The sequence below is a fragment of the Staurois parvus genome, unplaced genomic scaffold (assembly GCF_062004578.1).
Source record: "Staurois parvus isolate SC_StPar_1 unplaced genomic scaffold, SC_StPar_1.0 ptg001672l, whole genome shotgun sequence".
Classification (NCBI taxonomy): domain Eukaryota; kingdom Metazoa; phylum Chordata; class Amphibia; order Anura; family Ranidae; genus Staurois; species Staurois parvus.
Window position 1 is genome coordinate 78,036 of NW_028319468.1, and position 24,994 is coordinate 103,029.

Genomic DNA, 24,994 nt, shown 5'->3' on the forward strand with positions numbered 1-24,994 from the left:
TTGCTAGTTATAGTAGTGCAGTGCTGATTAAAAAATGCCTTGATAAAACCTTCCGGAGGGCAAGTGGTTATCTGGTTACAATGGCACCTGAAAGTGGGTGGGATATACTAGGCAGCAAATGAACATGTTGTCCCTGAAGTTAATGTGTTGAAAACAGAAAAAATGGACAAGTGTAAGGACTTGAGGAACTACGACAAGGATCAAATTGTAAAACTGTAATGTCTAAACGACGGGGTCAGAGAACTCCAAAACCGCAGCTCTTGTGGGATGTTCCCAGTCTGCAGTGGTCAGGACTGACCAAAAGTGGTCCAAGGAAGGAAAACCATGGACATGGTCATGGGCGGCCAAGACTCATTGATGGAGGTGGGGGGGGGGGGGGGAAGTCTCACTGATGGATGTAGGGGGGGGGGGGGGGGAGGTCTCACTGATGGAGGTGAGGGGGCAGGGGCAGACTGACCATTTGGAAACACGGGCACTGCCCCAGGGCCCGGGGTCAGTAGGGGGCCCCATGAGATGCCCCTGGTACCTTTTTCATAGGCTTTTTTGTGTTTGGGCAAGGACACAGGGGCCCCATGATCCCCTATTGCCCGGGGGCCCCATGAGTTGTCAGTCCGCCCCTGTGAGGGGGGAAGATAGGCTCACTGATGAAGGTGGGGGAGGCCTCACTTATGGAGGTGGGGGGAAGGCTCACTGATGGAGATGAGGGGGGGGTAGGCTCACTGATAAAGGTGGGGGGGAGGGAAAGCAAGGCTCTGTGAGGCAGGTGGGGAGGGAAAGCAAGGCTCTGTGAGGCAGGTGGGGAGGGAAGGCACAGTGAGGCAGGTGGGGAGGGAAGGCACAGTGAGGCAGGTGGGGAGGGAAGGCACAGTGAGGGAGGTGGGGAGGGAAGGCACAGTGAGGGAGGTGGGGAGGGAAGGCACAGTGAGGGAGGTGGGGAGGGAAGGCACAGTGAGGGAGGTGGGGAGGGAAGGCACAGTGAGGGAGGTGGGGAGGGAAGGCACAGTGAGGGAGGTGGGGAGGGAAGGCTCAGTGAGGGAGGTGGGGAGGGAAGGCTCAGTGAGGGAGGTGGGGAGGGAAGGCTCAGTGACGGAGGTGGGGAGGGAAGGCTCAGTGACGGAGGTGGGGAGGGAAGGCTCAGTGACGGAGGTGGGGAGGGAAGGCTCAGTGACGGAGGTGGGGAGGGAAGGCTCAGTGACGGAGGTGGGGAGGGAAGTCCAGCTCATGAAATCTGATCCAACAGAAGATCTACTGGAGCTCAAAATTGCTGAAAGTGGTAATGCTGGTTCTGATAGAAGTCAGAACACACAAGGCATTGCAGTTTGTTGTGAATGGGGCTGTGTAGCCATAGACTTGTTAGGGTGCCCATGCTGACCCGTGTCCACAGCCAAAAGTGCCTACAATGGGCATGTGAGCATAAGAACTGGACCGCGGAGCAATGGAAGAAGGTGGACTGGTCTGATGAATCACATTTTCTTTTACACCATGTGGATGGCGCGTGTTTCCTTTACTTTGGGAGGAGATGGCACCAGGATGCAGTATGGGAAGAAGACAAGCCGGCAGAGACACCATGATGCTTTGGGCAATGTTCTGCTGGGAAACCTTGGCTCCTGCCATTCATGTGGCTGTTACTTGACACGTACCACCTACCTAAACATTGTTGGTAACCAAGTACACGGAAACAGTATTCCTTGACGGCAGTGGCCTCTTTTAGCAGGATAATGTGCCCTGCCACACTGCAAAAATGGTTCAAGAATGGTTTGAGGAACACAGCAAGCTCAAAGTGTTGACTTGGCCTCGAAATTCTTCAGATCTCAATTCAATTGAGTATGGGATGGGCTGGAAAAGGCCCCACCAATCCATGAAGGCCCCACCTCCCAACTTACAAGACTTAAAGGATCTGCTGACAGCTTGGTGCCAGATACCACAGCATACCTTCAGAGGTCTAGTGGAGTCCATGCCTAGATGGGTGAGGGCTGTCTTGGTGGAACAAGGGGAACCTACCCAATATCAGGTGCGTGGTCAAAGTCATGACTGATCTGTGTATAGGTTTTAGAATTCTACAAGAAAAGCTAAGTGACGTAAGCCATTCATTAGTCCAACTCCTCGTCCAGATCCCTAAAGCTCAGATTTTACTGCCCAGCAGCCATGATCCAACCACCACCATTGTGTCTGCCCTGAACTCTTCACATAACCAATCACTATCATGGTTCTCCATCAACAAAATGATGACCGTGGTGATGCAAGACGATAATTACCACCAAAAGCCACGCCAACGTGACTCTGCGGAACACAAATGGATGAAAGCACGGCTCATGTACAGGGCTTCATAGACACCGAGTCCCATGTTAGCCGGCGGGGCCTGACATTGGTATAGTCCAGGCTGAGTCAGCCATCCCTCCAGCCAGGACACCAGAAAAGCACAGCCAATCCCGTCTCCACGCAGGCCTCTGCCAAACTCTCACACTAATTGCAGATTATCAGCCGGCAGAACTTCCGCAGTTCACACACACTTCAATCAAGGATTTCCTCAACAACCCTGGGACGTTAACCGTGGTAGGACAGCTGTGTGTGACCTCAGGACTCCAATCGTTCCCTCTGCCGGGGCTCTAACGACTTCCTGTCACAGGGAAAACTACGGGGGATGACAATTACAAAGAAAAACATTCAGGCCGCCAACAGTTTCAAGTCATTCTTCATTAGTAGCTTTTTATTGCTGGAGTTTGTTTTAATATGGAGAGAGCTTAAAGGGGACATTCCCCCTCCCAGTGAAAGTTCAGTCTATCCCCCTCCGCCTCCCACCACCACCTGTTGATGCTTTGTTATGCTGGATTCATATACTGAGAAGCCCAGCAGATCCAGTGATGCCCCCGTCTCTGGCACCATTCTCCTGCTCCAGGTCCTTTCCCATGCTGCCATCTTCTTTTCATTATGGGGAGCCGGTCGTCTCTCCCTGGATCCTGTGCTGGCTCCCCCCCCTCCAATGCCGGCACTAGATATCACACGTGGTGCCGGGTCTTTGCATATTGCTCTTTGAAGGAGGGAAGTAATGCCTCTTGGGCTGATGATTAACCACTTGCAAATCCGATACGTCACCGGACCTTTGGTGGTAATAGCGGGACGATGATTTCAGCCGGAAAAGGCCCACCAATCCATGAAGGCCTCACGTCCCAACTTACAAGACTTAAAAGATCTGCTGACAACTTGGTGCCAGATACCACAGCACACCTTCAGAGGTCTAGTGGAGTCCATGCCTAGATGGGTAAGGGCTGTCTTGGTGGTAATAGCGGGACGATGATTTCAGCCGGAAAAGGCCCACCAATCCATGAAGGCCTCACGTCCCAACTTACAAGACTTAAAGGATCTGCTGACAACTTGGTGCCAGATACCACAGCATACCTTCAGAGGTCTAGTGGAGTCCATGCCTAGATGGGTAAGGGCTGTCTTGGTGGTAACACCGGGACGATGATTTCAGCCGGAAAAGGCCCACCAATCCATGAAGGCCCCACGTCCCAACTTACAAGACTTAATGGATCTGCTGACAACTTGGTGCCAGATACCACAGCATACCTTCAGAGGTCTAGTGGAGTCCATGCCTAGATGGGTGAGGGCTGTCTTGGTGGTAATACCGGGACGATGATTTCAGCCAGCAGTCGGCTTTCTTGTAAAAGCAATCCTAGTGGCCAATAAGCTGCAGGATTGCGGAAGGGGACATCCCCCACTACTACCCTACCACTCACTCGTGCTTTCCCATCCCTCCGGAAGACCCAAGAATCAGCCGGTGCTTCTGCCAAATGACTATGGCCTTTTTTTGATACAGTTTACATGTAAAAATCGGCTTTTTTTGCTAGAAAATTGCTTAGAACCCCCAAACATTTATGTATTTTGTTATAGCAGAGACTAGTGAATAAAATGGTAGATTTTGCCATTTTTATTTTTTAAATGTGTGCAGTGGTTTTCTTCTAACTCAAAAAATACACGTTAATAGATTTTAATGCACACAAACACAATACCCAATTTTTTTGGGTAAGATATAAAAGACTGTGTTACGCCGAGTAAACAGATACCAAACATGCCACGCGCATTAAATGGTGCCAAACTGCGGTATCCTAGGCAATGCTTTAAAAGCCTTTACAGGCTACCAGTTTAGAGTTACACAGGAGGTCTGGTGGGAGAAATATCGCTCTCACTCCGACGCTTGCGGTGAAACCTCAGGTGTGGTGCGATCAACGTTTACATATGCGTGCGGAGACCAACACGTCTGATTGCCTTTGCTTGTAAGCACGGGGGAGCTTTTTAGATTTTTTTATAATTTTTTTTTTCAATTTTGGCATCATTTCTTCACATCTTTTATTGCTGTCAGAAGAAATGTAAACATCCCTTGTGGTAGCAATAGGCAGTGACAGGTCCTATTTATGGGGAGATCAGGGGTCTATTAGACCCTGAATGTCTTCTCTGCCCTTGAAAGCATCAGATCAGACCAAGATCGGTGTAATCTGAGACTTCCTAATAAAAAAAACTGCCGGAGGAAACGGGAAGTAACAAAGTACTAGTCGCTTTTTGGTTTCCTATACTATAGAGCTGATTGGGGACCTTCCGTTCCTCGAAAAGCTGTAGGGTAAGTCACTGGGCGGGGAAAGGAGGGGGTGACTCCTCCCACCACCTCTAATAGCAATCAAGTGGCTAATTAAATACCTTATATTAGGCTCAGTGACGTCATCACTGGGTCTCTGTTCTTCTCTACACAATGCAGGTGTAAAATTGCGTATGATAAACCACTGTGCAAATAAAGTGTGACATAAAAAAATGCAACACCCACCATTTTATTCTCTGGGGCCTCTGCTTTATATTATTTTTTATTTATATATATTTTTTACATGTGAGAGACAAAGGTCAGAATTGGCCTGGGGGTTTTATGGTTAACGTCTTCACGCCGGCCAAATGCAAATGTGCGGCCTCCCGGCGTCTGGGCCTAGATGCTGAGCGCCCGCACATTTGCGTTCTATTAAAAAAAGACATGTGTGCTGAGAGCGCTCCCTGCGCACTCCCAGCACACATGTCTGGTACTCACGGAAAGGTCCCGATCTCCTCTTTTGATCGGGACCTTTCCCGATCATGTGACCATCGTGACAGCGTGTCACAGCAGTCACATGACCCTAAACCCCGCCCCCCGGCTTCTGAAACCCTTAGAGGGCCGGGAGGCACCGGCGCAAAGGGGTTAAAACCACTTTACCAGAGATAGACAAACACACACACTTGCCAAAAGTATTGGCCCCACCCTCCAAATCATGTGATTCAGGTGTTCCAATCCCCTCCAAATCATGTGATTCAGGTGTTCCAATCCCCTCCAAATCATGTGATTCAGGTGTTCCAATCCCCTCCAAATCATGTGATTCAGGTGTTCCAATCCCCTCCAAATCATGTGATTCAGGTGTTCCAATCCCCTCCATATCATGAGATTCAGGTGTTCCAATCCCCTCCATATCATGTGATTCAGGTGTTCCAATCCCCTCCAAATCATGTGATTCAGGTGTTCTAATCCCCTCCATATTATGTGATTCTGGTGTTTCAATCCCCTCCAAATCATGTGATTCAGGTGTTCCAATCCCCTCCATATCATGTGATTCAGGCGCTCCAATCCCCTCCATGGACACAGGTGTATACAATCAAGCCCCTAGGCATGCAGACGGCTTCTACAAACATTGGTGAAAGAATGGGTCGCTCTCAGGAGCTCAGTGACTCCAAGCGTGGTCCCGTGATAGGGGGCCACCTGGGCAATAAGTCCATCCGTGACATTTCCTGGCTACTAAATATTCCACGCTCAACTGTTAGTGGGATTATAACAAAGTGGAAGCCACTGGGAACAACAGCCACTCAGCCACCAAGTGGTAGGCCACGTCACATGACAGGGCGGGGTCAGCGCATGCTGAAGCACACAGTGCGCAGAAGTCACCAACTGTCTGCAGAGTCAATAGCTAAAGACCTCCAAACTTGGTGTGGCCTTCAGATGAGCCCAACAACAGTGCGTAGAGATCTTCATGGAATGGGTTTCCATGGCCGAGCAGCTGCATCCAATCCTTCCATCACCAAGTGCAATGCAAAGCGTCCGATGCCGTGGTGTAAAGCACGCCGACACTGGACTCTAGAGCAGAGGAGATGTGTTCACTGGAGTGACCAATCACACTTCTCTGTCTGGCAATCCGATGGACGTGTCTGGGTTCAGTGGTTGCCAAGAGAACAGTACTTGCCTGACTGCATTGTGCCAAGTGTAAAGCTAGGTTCACACTTATGCAGTTTGCATTTGATCATTTTCTGCAGTGCTTTTTGTGGTGCAATTTGTATTTTTGTACAGGAGTTTGATGTGTTGATGCGTTTTGACTAAGACTGGGAGGACATTCCAGGTCATGTGTGTGGAAAGGCCGGCGGCCCATTACTTTTGGAAATATAGTGTATATACACGGCTCAAAAAAATGAAAGGAGGACTTTGACAACCCATCAGATCTCAATGGGGAGGAATCTCCTGCTGGATCTCTATACTGACATGGACGGGGGATGGGTGAGGAAAGTAAGGACGCCCCATCATTGGATGGAAATGAAAATGATCGACCTACAGAGGACCGAATTCAAAGACACCCTGAAAATCAGAGTGAAGAAATGATGCAGCAGGCGAGTCCATTTGGCTGACATTTCATTGCAGCAACTCAGAATGGTCCTCAGTAGTCTGTGTGGCCCCCATGTGCTTGTATGCATGACTGACAATGTCGGAGGAGGCTCCTAATGAGGCCACGGATGGTGTCCTGGGGGATTTCCTCCCAGATCTGGACCAGGGCATCACTGAGCTCCTGGACAGTCTGAGGAGCAACCTGGTGGCGTCGGATGGACCGAAACATGACATTCCAGAGGTGTTCTATTGGATTGAAGTCAGGAAAGCGTGGGGGCCATTCAATGGTATCAATTCCTTCATCCTCCAGGAACTGCCTGCATACTCTCCCCACATGAGGCCGGGCAATGTCATGCACCAGGAGGAACCCAGGACCCTCTGCACCAGGAGGAACCCAGGACCCTCTGCACCAGGAGGAACCCAGGACCCTCTGCACCAGGAGGAACCCAGGACCCTCTGCACCAGGAGGAACCCAGGACCCTCTGCACCAGGAGGAACCCAGGACCCTCTGCACCAGGAGGAACCCAGGACCCTCTGCACCAGGGTAGGGTCTGACAATAGGTCCAAGGATCTCATCCTGATACCTAATGGCAGTCAGGGTGCCATTGTCTAGCCTGTAGAGGTCTCCGGCTGTCTCCCGGGCCGCGCCGGCAGTCTCCGGCCCTCTCCCGGGCCGCGCCGGCAGTCTCCGGCCCTCTCCCGGGCCGCGCCGGCAGTCTCCGGCCCTCTCCCGGGCCGCGCCGGCAGTCTCCGGCCCTCTCCCGGGCCGCGCCGGCAGTCTCCGGCCCTCTCCCGGGCCGCGCCGGCAGTCTCCGGCCCTCTCCCGGGCCGCGCCGGCAGTCTCCGGCCCTCTCCCGGGCCGCGCCGGCAGTCTCTGTGGTCTTAGCATTTCCAGTCCTGACAATATTAACTGGATACTGGTGAGTGTTGTCACCCTAGGACAGGAAGTTTGAAATAAAAGGAAAAAATGCTGAAATAATATAAAACTAAAGCAGCCACCATATCTAGGGATTGGTAAGAAGGAATATATGAGCAGCCGGATGGAGATGAAGGCGGGATGTAAATCCGAGGTTGCTGTAGATGGGGAGAAGCCGCCATCCTGCAGGCTCTGCTGTTTCTGGGGACGGTGATAGCAGATAATTCCTGGCACATGTCTGCACAGATGGGGCGCATTCCTCTCCTGTCATCAGGCTGTAATCTATACCAGGAAACCTCCACTCTATACAGGACGCACCCCACCTCTACATAACTGACAACTACCAACCCCCGGGGGGTGCCTCACATCATCTAACCCCCCCCCCCCCCCCCCCCGCACAGCAAGGAGGTCATAAAATCCATTGAGAACTATAAAAGTAAAGAAACCTCTCCGAAGGAAAGACCTGGACACCGAGTTCCCGCATCTGCACACGGTGCTCCACTCATACAGGAATATAACTGACACTTATTTGCAACAAAGTGACAGTTATGCAGTCCATAGACGGGTCGAAAACTGTCCGGTTTAAAAAAAAAAAACGAAAAATCGGTCGTTCAATAGGCCGACGTTACCACCAACCAGGGGCGGACTGACCATTTGGAAACTGGGGCACTGCCCGAGGGCGCTGGGTCAGTAGGGGGCCCCATGAGGTGCCCCTAGTACCTTTTTCATAGGCTTTTTTGAGTTTGGCCAAGGACACAGGGGCCCCATGATCCCCTATTACCCAGGGGCCCCATGAGATGTCAGTCCGCCCCTGCCACCAACAGTAAAAAAAAAAATCAGCCGATTTTCGTCCCGTCTACGGCCGGCATTTAATTACTTCTGTCCCTGCAGAGAGCTCCTCTAATATATTTGACATGAAAAGTCTTGCAGTTGCAACAATGTATCTATTTGTATCCATTTCAGATACAGATGTTTTTATTCGGATACAAATAGATACAATGTTGCAACTGCAAGACTTTTCATGTCAAATATAATAGCGGACTGGAATTCTTCTTCTTCTTCTTGCAGGTCACGGCTCATACGCAGATTTTTTATCGGTAAAAAGATCGGCCGATTTGCCTATCATTGCCGGGAAAAATTGGCCGATTTTTTTCCACCTTCAGCGATAAAAAAAAATGTGCCAAAACGGCCAACCAATTAACCCACAAACGGTGCGAAAATCGGCCGATTTTTGACCCGTCTATGGCCTGCATTATCCTCTGTGAAATCTAATGAAATGGGGAAAAAAAAAATCTACGCACCCCGGATACATTCCACTACGCCCACCCCTACTTCCTAGGCTCAGCCCTCCCACCTGCAGGGTCCAGGAACCCCATGGCTGCCAGGTAGAGGGGAGGGACCCCAGAGAACGATCGATGGCGGATCTCACCAAGATCCCGGGAACGATGCGCGTTACGTCACCTCTGGGTTCTGCGCTCATTTTCCCTGGCCTCTGCGGCTCGGGAAGAAGCGCGATCCGTGCTCCATTAGCTTCAATGGAGGGTAACGAGACATTAAAGAGAACCCGTCATAACAACATTGAATCACATTGGGACGTTTGATTCCTGTGTGATATAAATAAAGTTTTAATGGGAAAAAAACAAAACGTAAAAGAAAACAAAAAATTACGCCAAAGCACTTAAACATAATTTAAAAAAAAAATGGAGCCTGCCCCACCGTCGGTGGACCCTGTATGAGCGTTTTTCCCCTACTACAAACGATTGACTTGTATCAGTATCGGCCACGCATCGCTTTGTCTCGCTCCATTGATCATTTTGGCGAATCAATGGTATTGCGCCATGTATGGCCACCATTACAAACACAAGGCACTGTTTATTGCTTTTTTTTCTTTTAACTTTATTGGCAGTGTACAAAGTGCACAGTCCTACTGTGCATTGCCTTGCAGTTACCTGCGGTGCCATCCAGTGCACTGCAGAAAAATGCCGCACGTCTGCGTTCTTTCAAACGTATTGCCACGTGAATGGGAAGATTTGTTTTCTATGAGCCCTAGCAGTGACCTGAGGGGTGACTTAGGCTGGGTTCACATGCTGCCATTTATGCATTTTTGAACACTCACACAATTTTTATGTGTTTTGTATTTTTATTCAGCCAATAGGAAAGTATTGACTTTGATGAGACGCTGGATGGGCGCTACCTTGACGCGATGCTGAATGGGCGCTACCTCGACTCGATGCTGGATGGGCGCTACCTCGACGCGACGCTGGATGGGCGCTGCCTCGACGCGACGTTGGATGGGCGCTGCCTCGACGCGACGTTGGATGGGCGCTGCCTCGACCCGATGCTGGATGGGCGCTGCCTCGACTCGACGCTGGATGGGCGCTACCTCGATGCGACGCTGGATGGGCGCTACCTCAACGCTGGATGGGCGCTACCTCGACGCTGGATGGGCGCTACTTTGATGCGACGTTGGATGGGCGCTACCTCGACGCTGGATGGGCGCTACCTCGACGCTGGATGGGCGCTACCTCGATGCGACGCTGGATGGGCGCTACCTCAACGCTGGATGGGCGCTACCTCGACGCTGGATGGGCGCTACTTTGATGCGACGTTGGATGGGCGCTACCTCGACGCTGGATGGGCGCTACCTCAACGCTGGATGGGCGCTACCTCGACGCTGGATGGGCGCTACTTTGATGCGACGTTGGATGGGCGCTACCTCGACGCTGGATGGGAGCTACTTTGATGCGACGTTGGATGGGCGCTACCTCGACGCTGGATGGGCGCTACCTCGACGCTGGATGGGAGCTACTTTGATGCGACGTTGGATGGGCGCTACCTCGACGCTGGATGGGCGCTACCTCGACGCGACGCTGGATGGGCGCTACCTCGACGCGACGCTGGATGGGCGCTACCTCGACACGATGCTGGATGGATGATACTTTGATGCATTCACACATATGGAGCTGGTGACTTTCCCCCCCCGCTCCTCATTGGTTGACTGGCTGTGATTGACAGCAGCAGGAGCCAGTGGCTCCCGCTTGACGTCTCAGCCAAAGAAGAGGCAGAGACCCCATACAGCTAAGGCTGTTGTTCACATTGCTGGATCGTGATGGGGCTCAAGTAAGTATTAGGGGGGTCTGGGGGCACTGCTGCGCACACAAGGCATAGAATGTGTGCAGGTAAAAACCTTCAGCCTTTACAGCCACTTTAATACAACGAAAACCAATCTCCTCCTGGCCTGCTTCAAGTGGGGTTTGCATAGCCAAAGACTTGAATGTAAAACCCATCCAATGAAAACACAAGCTCATCAACAAAGGTCCTGACCTCCTCCCGGCCTGCAGCTGACCTCCTCCCGGCCTGCAGCTGACCTCCTCCCGGCCTGCAGCTGACCTCCTCCCGGCCTGCAGCTGACCTCCTCCCGGCCTGCAGCTGACCTCCTCCCGGCCTGCAGCTGACCTCCTCCCGGCCTGCAGCTGACCTCCTCCCGGCCTGCAGCTGACCTCCTCCCGGCCTGCAGCTGACCTCCTCCAAGTCAATGCTAATACATCTTAAAAGAAAGCCAACATTCTCCTGGCCTCCTAATCCATCTGACCTGCTTCCAGTCATTGGACCCCAACAGGTCCTTCCATATGACAAGGAGCGCCAGTCACTTCCTGCAAACCAGAACTAGAAATCCTACAAGTCCAACAAAAGTTTTCCAACTGGACCGAGCGACCAAACCCAATGAGAGACAACCAGAGGAGGACAGTGTGGTCAGAGTGTGACTGATTACACCTTTACTGTACCCCTGGGTTAGGAGGATGACGGGCCCCGACCTCTCCCGGGTCAGGCGGGTTAGGAGGATGACGGGCCCCGACCTCTCCCGGGTCAGGCGGGTTAGGAGGATGACGGGCCCCGACCTCTCCCGGGTCAGGCGGGTTAGGAGGGGGACTGGACCCGACCTCTCCCGGGTCAGGCGGGTTAGGAGGGGGACGGGACCCGACCTCTCCCGGGTCAGGCGGGTTAGGAGGGGGACGGGACCCGACCTCTCCCGGGTCAGGCGGGTTAGGAGGGGGACGGGACCCGACCTCTCCCGGGTCAGGCGGGTTAGGAGGGGGACGGGACCCGACCTCTCCCGGGTCAGGCGGGTTAGGAGGGGGACGGGACCCGACCTCTCCCGGGTCAGGCGGGCTAGGAGGGGGACGGGCCCCGACCTCTCCCGGGACAGGCGGGTTAGGAGGGGGACGGGCCCCGACCTCTCCCGGGTCAGGCGGGTTAGGAGGGGGACGGGCCCCGACCTCTCCCGGGTCAAGAGGGGGACGGGCCCCGACCTCTCCCGGGTCAGGAGGGGGACGGGCCCCGACCTCTCCCGGGTCAGGAGGGGGACGGGCCCCGACCTCTCCCGGGTCAGGAGGGGGACGGGCCCCGACCTCTCCCGGGTCAGGAGGGGGACGGGCCCCGACCTCTCCCGGGTCAGGCGGGCTAGGAGGGGGACGGGACCCGACCTCTCCCGGGTCAGGCGGGCTAGGAGGGGGACGGGACCCGACCTCTCCCGGGTCAGGCGGGCTAGGAGGGGGACGGGACCCGACCTCTCCCGGGTCAGGCGGGCTAGGAGGGGGACGGGACCCGACCTCTCCCGGGTCAGGCGGGCTAGGAGGGGGACGGGACCCGACCTCTCCCGGGTCAGGCGGGCTAGGAGGGGGACGGGACCCGACCTCTCCCGGGTCAGGCGGGCTAGGAGGGGGACGGGACCCGACCTCTCCCGGGTCAGGCGGGCTAGGAGGGGGACGGGACCCGACCTCTCCCGGGTCAGGCGGGCTAGGAGGGGGACGGGACCCGACCTCTCCCGGGTCAGGCGGGCTAGGAGGGGGACGGGAACCGACCCTTCCGGGTCAGGCGGGCTAGGAGGGGGACGGGAACCGACCCTTCCGGGTCAGGCGGGTTAGGAGGGGGACGGGAACCGACCTCTCCCGGGTCAGGCGGGTTAGGAGGGGGACGGGAACCGACCTCTCCCGGGTCAGGCGGGTTAGGAGGGGGACGGGCCCCGACCTCTCCCGGGTCAGGCGGGTTAGGAGGGGGACGGGAACCGACCTCTTCCGGGTCAGGCGGGTTAGGAGGGGGACGGGACCCGACCTCTTCCGGGTCAGGCGGGTTAGGAGGGGGACGGGCCCCGACCTCTCCCGGGTCAGGCGGGTTGGGGGTCAGGGCATTCAGTATCTCACCTCCTCAGGTCAGGTCATAGCTCTGATGGTTCTCAGCTATTGGTTGGTCAGTAGGTCAGCACTGGGGGCCACACACCGATGCGGGGTCATTTTAGAGGTCACACTGATTTTGGTGTTACCTGGTCAGGTCAAAGCTCTGATGGCTCTCAGCTACTGGTCAGTCAGTGGGGGATGGTATGTGGTCACACACCAATAAAGGGTCACACACTGATATGGGGTCACTGTTGGGGCCACACACTGATATGGGGTCACTGTTGGGGCCACACATTGACATTTACATCATGCAGTGATATTGCTCTCACGGGGCCTCTCATCCGCTTGGATCAGGTCAGCCAGATCTTAGCTCCTCCCTCTCTGGGGTGGCTCAGTGAGTGGGGAATGGTATAAGGTCAGTATTGTGGGGACACACATTGATTTTGGGGTACATTTTGGGGTCACAGTGATATGGGGCCAGTTTTGGGGTCACACATTGATTTTGGGGGGTCACACAGCAATATAGGGCCAATTCTGGGGTCACAGTGATACTGGGCCAGATTTGGGGTCACACTGATTTTGGGGCCAGTTTTGAGGTCATAAAGGGTAATTTCTAGGGTAACATTTTTTGGGGGTCACACTCCTATAGGGTCAGTTTGGGGGTCACTGATTTTGGTGTCATTTTTTGATCACACAAAGATTTTGGGGTCCGTTTTTAGGTCATACACTAATGTAGGGTCATTTCTGGGGTAACGCATTGATTTTGGGGTCACACACATATGGGGTAATTTTTGGGGTCACACATCAATTTTGGGGTCATACACATTTAGGGTAATTTCTGGGGTAACATTGATTTTAGGGTCACACACTCATATGGGGACATTTTTGGGGTCACACACTGACTTCGGTGTCAGTTTTGGGGTCACACACTGACTTTGGTGTCAGTTTTGGGGTCACACCCTGACTTTGGTGTCAGTTTTGGGGTCAGACAAAGATTTTGGGGTCAGACACAGAGATATTGGGATCTCTCACCCGCTCGGGTCAGGTCGGTGAGGTCGTAGCTCCGCCCCCTCTCGGGTATACTCCTCAGTCTCCGCCCGCTCAGGCTCAAGTCCCCGGTCCGGGCCGCCTCTTCCAGGGCTCTCTCGGCGCTCCTCCTGCCCCCTCCCGGTCGGTGTAGATCGCTCTCTCCCTCCCCGCCGCCTTCCTCTTCATCGCTCCCCGCCGCCATTGAGAGCGGAATGAGCCGGGACCGCAACGCTGCCAGGCAACAGCCAATCACAGAGCGCCCTCTAACCCCCAACCAACCAGCGCCCAAGGCATTGCTGAGCGACGACGAGAAGACGGGCAGCCAATCACCTCCGACCTATCCTAATCTCCGCCCTTACACTAGCGGACTGTACAAAAACAGCCCCACCTTCCTTGATCTTTCAACCAATCAGGGGCATATCAACTATCTAGACACACCTCCTCTGTCAGTAACGGAACTGAGTGGTACCATGAAATAAACCTGGGCTGCAGACCCCGCCCTCCTGAACAGATTTACAGTGATTGAGAACTGGGGCAACCAATCAGATGACAGAAAAGCTCCCAGCTGGGCACAGGATGGGAGAGAAGAGATACAATGTTACTCCTTATCATAATATTATCATTCCCATCTCATTGTGCGGCTCGCTGCTGCCACCTCCTGACCTATTCTGGATTTACACTGAACAGCATGGCAGCCCACTGCCCACAGGGCTGACCATTCATATTTAAAGGGCAAACACACCCAAAAATAATACTTCACTTATGGGTGGAATATGAGGGGCGGAGCCACCAGCATCTTCTTATTAAAATGTGTATATATATATATATAATTCTGGGAGGAGCATGCTGCTGAGGGGCGGAGCACCCAGCATCTTCTTATTTAAAAAAAAAAAAAAAATATATATATATATATATATATATATATATATATATATATTTATATGCACACACATACAAAAGAAAATATATATACATACAAAAATAAAGAAAAATTATATATATATATATATATATATATAATTCTGGGTGGAGCATGCTGATGAGGGGCGGAGCACCTGGCTTCTTCTTCTTAAAATCTATCCATATATATATACACACACACACACACATACAAAAGAAAGTATATATACATACAAAAAAAGAAAAATTATATATATATATATATATATATATAGATAGATATAATTCTGGGTGGAGCATGATGATGCTGACGGAGTCCCAACATACTATAGCTGTATATATAGTTATAGTATGTTGGGGACTCCACCAGCATCATGATTCTCCACCCAGAATCATGAGTATATAGATAATAGATATGTATGAATGGATGGTATGTTCAGCCTATGAGGAAGTCGCAGTCAGGGGTTAGATGCAGACAACATGTTCCCTTCCTGAGTGTTTCTTTTACGAGTGTTGTCGCAGTTTTACTGTCACTTCAACCAGTTTTCTCATCCTCATGTCTTCTCTGCTCTATCACAGGTCAATGTCTGTGAGCAATATCCATCTGTACCATCTCCATTCCATGTATGACTGCTAATTGACACTTAGCAAATATCTGTGTGACTTGCGAGCCAGTCTGTATCCACCCAATATTAACCTCTCAAAATCAAGAGAATGGACACTAGTTGTCCAAAATATATATAGGATCGCGAACACTCAACACAACACTACCTAGGTGTCCAAAAAAGTCATAAATATATAATGTGTTGCGCTCCCAGTGACAATATCTTTGATATATGTATCTAATTACCCTTAATATACAAATAATTCTCGGGTGATGAATAAAAATATACGAACTCAAAATATAAAAGTGATTTGAAAAAATATTAACCACTATAGTGTATATAAATATGATGATAATAACCGCAAAACCAATAAATGGAGCATTGTATACTAAAATATATAAATAAAAGGAATATACATCATAAATAGTGAATACTCAAAAATTATATATATATACTGCCAAATAATTGTGATATAAATGTCCTTTAAATTCAGTGACTTTGTGCTTGAATAAATCTCGATTTGGTGACTATTTTGTGAATCTGTGACTTTCTTTGAATCCTCAATTGGTAAAGATGTATGCTCACCTCCTTGTTAGCCTGCAATTAGGCTATACACACTTGTGGTTCACCTCCTATGGAACCTACTTAGATGGAATTCCTCCCTTATGGATGGTGAGAACGTGGATGTGCGTTATCCTCAATTAGCCCATGTGCGTTTTTCCATATGTGGGGATAAATTGCCAGACATAGTGTTTTATCCTTATAAAAAGGTTTCTCCTTTATTGCTTTCCAACAGGTACACTCACATGTGTGATATGCGGTATAAGATGAAGCCACGTGACCAGTGGCCATCAGGGGGTGATGAAGCCACGTGACCAGTGGCGTAACGCGTAGGGGTGGGGCTGCGGTGTCACTCGGAGAGAGCTGGAGTATCTGACAGACGGCAGGTGCTTGGCCGGACGGCTGGCGGATCATTAGAGCTGAGCAATTTCATCTTATACCGCATATCACACATGTGAGTGTACCTGTTGGAAAGCAATAAAGGAGAAACCTTTTTATAAGGATAAAACACTATGTCTGGCAATTTATCCCCACATATGGAAAAACGCACATGGGCTAATTGAGGATAACGCACATCCACGTTCTCACCATCCATAAGGGAGGAATTCCATCTAAGCAGGTTCCATAGGAGGTGAACCACAAGTGTGTATAGCCTAATTGCAGGCTAACAAGGAGGTGAGCATACATCTTTACCAATTGAGGATTCAAAGAAAGTCACAGATTCACAAAATAGTCACCAAATCGAGATTTATTCAAGCACAAAGTCACTGAATTTAAAGGACATTTATATCACAATTATTTGGCAGTATATATATATAATTTTTGAGTATTCACTATTTATGATGTATATTCCTTTTATTTATATATTTTAGTATACAATGCTCCATTTATTGGTTTTGCGGTTATTATCATCATATTTATATACACTATAGTGGTTGATATTTTTTCAAATCACTTTTATATTTTGAGTTCGTATATTTTTATTCATCACCCGAGAATTATTTGTATATTAAGGGTAATTAGATACATATATCAAAGATATTGTCACTGGGAGCGCAACACATTATATATTTATGCTAATTGACACTGCTATGCTACAGCGCCTTGAAAAAGTCTTCCCTCCCCCTTGAAATGTTCCCCGTGTTGTCATGTGACAGCCAAAAATGTCAATGTATTTTATTGGGATTGGATGTGATAGACCAACACAAAGTGGCACATAATTGTGAAGTGGAAGGAAAATGAGAAATGTTTTTAACATTTTTTACAAATAAATCTGTGCATTTGTATTCAGCCCCCTTTACTCTGATACCCCTAACTAAAATCTAGTGGAACCAATTGCCTTCAGAAGTCACCTAATTAGTAAATAGAGCCCCCCTGTGTGTCATGTGATCTCAGTATAAATCCAGCTGTTCTGTGAAGCCCTCAGAGGTTTGTTAGAGAACATTAGTGAACAATCAGCATCATGAAGGCCAAGGAACACACCAGGCAGGTCAGGGATAAAGATGTGGAGAAGTTTAAAGCAGGGTTAGGTTATAAAAAATATCCCAAGCTTTGAACCTCTCACGGAGCACTGTTCAATCAATCATCTGAAAATGGAAAGAGTATGGCACAACTGCAAACCTACCAAGACATGGCCGTCCGCCTGAGCATTCATCAGAGAAGCAGCCAAGAGGCCCATGGGAACTCTGGAGGATCTGCAGAGATCCACAGCTCAGGGGGGAGAATCTGTCCACAGGACAACTGGGTTCTATATTACCTTGTCCCAGCATTGATTCGTATCAGTGGGAATAATAATGCTTCATTGTTGATATTAGTGGCAGGAATGGTGCCCCATCAATGGTGTCAGTGGGAAGAATAGTGCCCCATCATTGGTATCAGCGGGAGGAATAGTGCCCCATCATTGGTATCAGTGGGAGGAATAGTGCCCCATCAATGGTGTCAGTGGGAGGAATAGTGCCCCATCATTGGTATCAGTGGGAGGAATAGTGCCCCATCAATGGTGTCAGTGGGAGGAATAGTGCCCCATCATTGGTATCAGTGGGAGGAATAGTGCCCCATCATTGGTGTCAGTGGGATGAATAGTGCCCCATCATTGGTGTCAGTGGGAGGAATAGTGCCTCATCATTGGTGTCAGGGGGAGGAATAGTGCCCCATCATTGGTGTCAGTGGGAGGAATAGTGCCCCATCATTGGTGTCAGTGGGAGGAATAGTGCCCCATCATTGTTATCAGTGGGAGGCATAGTGCCCCATCATTGGTGTCAGTGGGAGGAATAGTGTCCCATCATTGGTATCAGCGGGAGGAATAGTGCTCCATCATTGTTATCAGTGGGAGGAATAGTGCCCCATCATTGGTGTCAGTGGGAGGAATAGTGCCCCATCATTGTTGTCAGTGGGAGGAATAGTGCCCCATCATTGGTGTCAGTGGGAGGAATAGTGCTCCATCATTGGTGTCAGTGGGAGGAATAGCACTCCATCATTGGTATCAGTGGGAGGAATAGCGCCCCATCATTGGTGTCAGTGGGAGGAATAGTGCCCCATCATTGATATCAGTGGGAGGAATAGTGCCCCATCATTGGTGTCAGTGGGAGGAATAGCGCTGCATCATTGGTGTCAATGGGAGGAATAGCGCCCCATCATTGGTGTCAGTGGGAGGAATAGTGCCCCATCATTGGTGTCAGTGGGAGGAATAGTGCCCCATCATTGGTGTCAGTGGGAGGAATAGTGCTCCATCATTGTTATCAGTGGGAGGAATAGTGCCCCATCATTGGTGTCAGTGGGAGGAATAGTGCCCCATCATTGTTGTCAGTGGGAGGAATAGTGCCCCATCATTGGTGTCAGTGGGAGGAATAGTGCTCCATCATTGGTATCAGTGGGAGGAATAGCGCCCCATCATTGGTGTCAGTGGGAGGAATAGTGCCCCATCATTGGTATCAGTGGGAGGAATAGTGCCCCATCATTGGTGTCAGTGGGAGGAATAGCGCTGCATCATTGGTGTCAGTGGGAGGAATAGCGCTGCATCATTGGTGTCAGTGGGAGGAATAGCGCCCCATCATTGGTGTCAGTGGGAGGAATAGTGCCCCATCATTGGTATCAGTGGGAGGAATAGTGCCCCATCATTGGTGTCAGTGGGAGGAATAGCGCTGCATCATTGGTGTCAGTGGGAGGAATAGTGCCGCATCATTGGTGTCAGTGGGAGGAATAGTGCCCCATCATTGGTGTCAGTGGGAGGAATAGCGCCCCATCATTGGTGTCAGTGGGAGGAATAGTGCCCCATCATTGGTATCAGTGGGAGGAATAGCGTCCCATCATTGGTGTCAGTAGAAGGAATAGTGCTCCATCATTGGGGTCAGTGGAAGGAATAGTGCTCCATCATTGGGGTCAGTGGAAGGAATAGTGCCCCATCATTGGTGCCAGCAAAGAGACAGCCCATCCAGCAAAGAGACAGCCCATCCAGCAAAGAGACAGTCCAATCCACCAACGAGTTGCAACAGTGTGCTGGCGGGTGAAGGAGAGAGGTTGTTGTTGTCCCTTCAGTGTGGCCATGTGTAGCGGCTGGCCAAGAAGGTGTCTGTGTGTCCTCAGCAGCGCTTCCTGCCTGTCACTGGAGCCGTGACTACCGCTCCTCCTGTCAGCCCTGCTTTGGGCATAGCAGGAGGTGAGCGGCGGCCACAGTCTGTGTTAGCTGTCCAGACCACACTCTCCACTTACCTCCTACTGTGCGGCCCAATCATCAACAGGCTGCTCTTCCTAAGCCCGACGGCCCCGGCCCATCTGGCAAATGCTCAGTGTGCCCTATGGCCAGTCCGGGCCTGGTTTGTCTGATGACTCCGACAATGTTTTAGGTATTCAGGGTTTTGAAGGTTTCACAAAAGTATTTATTATTTCTAGGAGCCTCTAAGTGCTCATTAAACCGCAGCCCACCACCTATCCTCTTCTAAGAAGGACTGGGGGTGGAAGGAAGGAGTATATCTTAGGGTGACCATTAATTGACTAGATTTAGGAAATGATAATCGTCATTCAAGGATTATTTGTGATCAGAACTAATGTTCTGAGAGGGCAACAATGTGTGAACTCGGACTCAACAGTGTCACGTCAACTAAATTCCATGGACACTCTGGAAACAGGATGTTGAAGGAGTAAATGTCTCCAAACCTGATATTTTCCTATTTTAGTGAAGAGGATTTCATGGGAAAGGTAGTGCACCCCCTAATGAGCCGCTGGTAAATTGGTTTTCTTTCCCCCCAGTTAATGCACATAAGCCAGGCACACAGCATTTTCTTCACTCTTTTAATGGCTCGAAGGAACAGTCTAGGGGTGTATTTTTATGGTTTTTATTAGAACATTGAACTTGGATGGGGTGTAGGGAGCATTGTAAATTATTGTGAGATTTTGAGCAACAACCTCCTTCCCTCAGTCAGAGCATTGAAGATGGGTCGTGGCTGGGTCTTCCAACATGACAACGACCCGAAGCACACAGCCAGGAGAACCAAGGAGTGGCTCCGTAAGAAGCATATCAAGGTTCTGGAGTGGCCTAGCCAGTCTCCAGACCTAAATCCAATAGAACATCTTTGGAGGGAGCTGAAACTCCGTGTTGCTCAGCGACAGCCCCGAAACCTGACAGATCTAGAGGAGATCGGTGTGGAGGAGTCGGCCAAAATCCCTGTTGCAGTGCAAACCTGGTCAGGAACTACAGGAAACGTCTGACCTCTGTAATTGCAGACAAAGGATTCTGTACCAAATATTAACACGGATCTTCTCAGGGGTTCAAATACTTCTGTTCAGCCGTGCGAGACAAATACATTCTTTACAAATCATACAATGTGATCTCCTGATTTTTCTTTTTTTCATTCTGTCTCTCAGAGTGGGAATGCACCTACAATGTGAATTTCAGACCCCTCCATGATTTCTAAGTGGGAGAACTTGCAAAATCGCAGGGGGTTCAAATACTTCTGTTCCTCACTGTATAGTGGCCTTATATCCTTACTTAAACCAGTGAGTATCTTATGTATTTTAGAAGTCCCATGCTTCCCATCTCCTCTTGTTTCTAATAAGTGCTCAAAAGGGTTCCAATCCTCTTTTTTTCTTAGTGGTTTTGGGAGATTTCCTATGAAGTGTTTCAACTGAAAATAACACCATACATCCATTTTCGTGAAAATTTCCTCTTTCTTTCCAATTCCCTAAGTGTACATATTTCCCCTCCCTTCATTATATCTCTTAATTGTACTTCTTTCTTCTTTATCCACCTATCTGTGATCCCTTGTCCCTCATCTTGATCCCCCATCTTGTGTCCCCAAGATGTTAGCGCAGCATTTGATCTTGCCTGGAGAGGAGCCATTATTGGAGAGCTGACCCCTTGAGGGAGATTTGTATGCGGTGGGAGCAGATCTTTGGAGTGACAGCAGACTTGAGGGATCAGTGAGAGGGATCCTATTAAGCGCTTTGACCCGCAAGGGTCGAAGTTTTAAGGTGAGAGGCTGATCTAGCCGGTGGTCGGAGTGTCTTCTGTCAACAACCAACCCACTTTCACACAAATATCAGCACGAGTGTTTCATCTGAGTGTTGTCATCCATATTTTGGACGTTATGAGCACAGAATAGACATTTTTTGTATTGTGTGCGGTTGCACTGATTTTGTTCACATATATGCACATGAATTTTATTCATTGATTTTCACTGAGTGGGGGTATATATAGATATATGTGTGTGTTGATGTACACGTTTCTTCATGTATGTATATTTATACGTATATCTTAAGAGGCACTATTATTTGGAGCTTAGTATATATTATGCATTTTTAACATCTGGAAGTATTAATTATTCTTAGTCACTGTCATGGATCCACGGTCGCCGCCACCAACAGGCGACAATCACACGACCGTGACTAACAGTAATACGTCATGCCCACGGCGTCAGACCCCAGACCTTCTCACCAAACTCGTGACCGAAGGACCGGCCGATCTAAAACCGCGATGTGACGCGCGTAACAAGGCCCCACCCAGCTGCACCCTGCACAGCGATTGTCCAGCTAATGGGCTACAATCGGTGCCTGCAGCCTGAATGCGCTTGTTACTGGGTCGGGTTAATTACGCAACTAACCCTCTGTCTGCCACCACCGTCTCTTGTAATACCGAGAAGACGCAAACTCTTATCAAAATACACTATAGTGGTTGAAATATGGATCTATATAGCACGGCCCACGGACCTGTTATACAGAGATATAACAAACAGTAGCGTCTCTTCAAAATGCAGGAATTCGTGAATTGCAGGTAAGCGCTTAAAAACAGTTTAACACTTTCAGAAAGAAAGATTTATTACTAAAAGAGTCAAACAGGTGCAACAAAATATTTACAAAGAGATGTCACAAAAATATATATATATATGTATATAAAGATACAGCAAACAGAGAATAGCAAGGAAATTACAGGGTTAAGTTACTTGCCTTGCCTTTTCAGACTCAAGCGGCAGAGCGGGGTGATTCGTGGTCTCCTTTTGTTACGATGTTCAGCTGAGGAGACCCTGGTAAAACTCTGACTCTCTCCAGGCTTGTCTGCCTGTCTCTCTTAAAAGTCCCTCTCAAAGGGGAGGGGGGGGCTCTGACTACACGTTTTGGGAGTGGTCATTGGGAAACTCAGTTAAAACTAAGGCTTCATAATCCATGACATGAAACATTTAGTTGACCTGAGGAATGTGCAATTACTCTGGTCAGTTTGATAATGTGTGGGCTTACATAGTTTAGGGTGACAAAAGTTACACTTCAGCAGAAGGCCTGGCTCCAATCTCATGTCTTAACCTGGTTGTCCCACACCATCTGTCAGGAGAGAACGTTTGCCTCTCAGGACTGGAAAGGGCGGGATGTGAGGAATGATTTGAGGAATACCTCAAATAATAGAAAGGAAAAGAAGAACTCCGCTTCCAGATCGGATGAGCAAGTTTGTTACACAAAAAGAAGGTTGAAGGAGAACTCCGCTCCAACTCGGATGAGCTAGTTTGTTACAGTCACCATCACTGTTGGAGTTTTACAGTTTTGTTCACATTTATTAGTGTCACTAGAAGAAATTTTCTGCATGATTTCACTTAAGTTGGCACAGAACCAGTCAATTGTTTTCATTTTTCACTTATTTGATATATTTTTATTTTTTTGTGTGGATTTATGCACTGACGTATAGAAGTTTATGTGAGTAGCGCTACATTCCTCCATGTACACCTCTCTGTGATACTTTCTTTGCCTGGAAGGAAAAACTCTGTGTTCACTAGGGGAATTAATAGTGAATTGAATTCCCATCCCATTTGTTTGTGTAGAGCATCCCAAACTCTTAATACATTACGTGGAAATAAACTTGTGTTGTCTGCTAATCCACGGTACTGAGGAGGAACCAAATATTTCTACTTAAATCTGTACAACTCTGTACAACTGTGTATTCTCTATTTTTTTTAGCTTTTCCCCTGAGCATTATGTGTCCAGTGAAAAAGTCTTGCCAATATTACTGAATTATAGTATCTTTTTATGTCTGGTACACCCAAACCTCCTTTGTCTTTGTCTCTACTTAGAATATCATAACTAACTCTAGGCTTCTTATTCCTTCAGATAAATCTTGTCAGGATTTTTTTTAATCATGCCAAAGTATGCCTCGGGTAGTTTAATTGGTATCATTTGAAATTTATGTATAATTTTTGGAACAATCACTATTTTTATCAGATTTATCCATCCGATCCATGACTGAGATCCCCATTCTAATTTCTTTATTTCATCCTTAATCTCATTTAATAGTGGGATATACTTTACTCTATATAGATTTTTTATAGACACTGTTAATTTTATACCAAGATATTTTAATTCTCTTTCTCTCCAAACAAAGGGGAATTTCTCCTGTAACTTTTTTTATCTCTAGTTAGAAGGTTTATATTTAGTATCTCTGTTTTAGTTGGATTATTTTTAGATTTGACATCTCCCCATATTCTTTTAAAGACTTAATTAAATTTGGCAGTGTTATCCTTGGGTTTCCTACACAGAACAGCATGTCATTTGCATAAGCTGCCACCTTATGCTCTATCTCTCCTACCCAAATTCCTTTTATGTCTATATTATTCCTTATGGTGGCCAAGAGGGATTCCAGTGACAATACATATAACAATGGAGACAGGGGACATCCCTGTCTTGTTCCGTTCTGCATTTCCATATACTCCAACAATTTCCCATTTACCATAATCGCAGCTGAGGGTTTACTATATAATTTCCTTATCCATTCTCTCATTCTGGGACCAAATCCCAAAACTTCCAAGGTGTCTAACATATATCCCCAATTAACTCTGTCAAATGCTTTCTCAGCATCTATTGAGAGTATCAACGCAGGAGTTTTCTCTTTCCTACTTTTTTTGTATGAGAAACTGAGATCTTAATCCATTATCTCTACCCTCCCTCCCTGGAACAAACCCAACTTGAACCATATGTATCCACTTCGGCATTAAATCTCTCAACCTGTTTGCTAGTACTTTTGCATATAATTTGGTGTCTGTATTTAATAGGGATATCGGTCTATAGCTTGCACAATGGGTATCATCTTTACCTTCCTTGCGTATAATAACAACATGAGCTTGCAGGGATTCCTTCCTCATTTCTATCCCTCCTCCCAGAGCATTCATATATAGCCTCAGTTTTGGTATTAATATTTCTTCATATTTCTTATACCCATCAGGGCCTGGGCTCTTCCCTACTACCATACTTTTTAATGCTATTTGTATTTCTTCTTGTGTGATTTCTATTTCCAAAGATTTTAATTGTTCTTCACATAATTTCGGTAATCCCGCCTTTTTTATATATGCCTGAGTGACATAAATGTACACATTTGAGTAGCTGAGATGTGATCAGTAGCAATATGTAATCATAAATTTATTTTCATTCCTTGTTATTAAAGATGTATTCAGTCATATATTCAGTCATAGGTATTCAGAGACATGTGCTCACCCATTAGCATCTGAAGAGACAGAGCTTCCTCAGGCTGGAAGTGACACCGATAATAAGACTTGTCACCTATAGATATAATCAGACTTTTCCACCTTCTTGAAGTTTAAAAGAGGAACTCCAGATGTTTTGGCTGCAGGAGACCAGGGGGGCTCCGATCTGTCTGGGAGCTTTAAAGTATGTCAGCAGATCA

General features: G+C 48.7%; 1 protein-coding gene across 1 annotated transcript in view; it reads right to left on the bottom strand.

Annotated features, from left to right (window-relative positions):
* Window positions 1-13,991, bottom strand: part of LOC149434796 (DISP complex protein LRCH3-like) — an 86,043-nt gene extending 72,052 nt beyond the window's left edge. Inside the window, 1 exon segment of the mRNA XM_089663353.1 lies at window positions 13,781-13,991. Within this exon segment, the coding sequence (XP_089519479.1) occupies window positions 13,781-13,979 (199 nt within the window). The 5' untranslated portion in view covers window positions 13,980-13,991.
* Window positions 13,992-24,994: the final 11,003 nt, after the last annotated feature.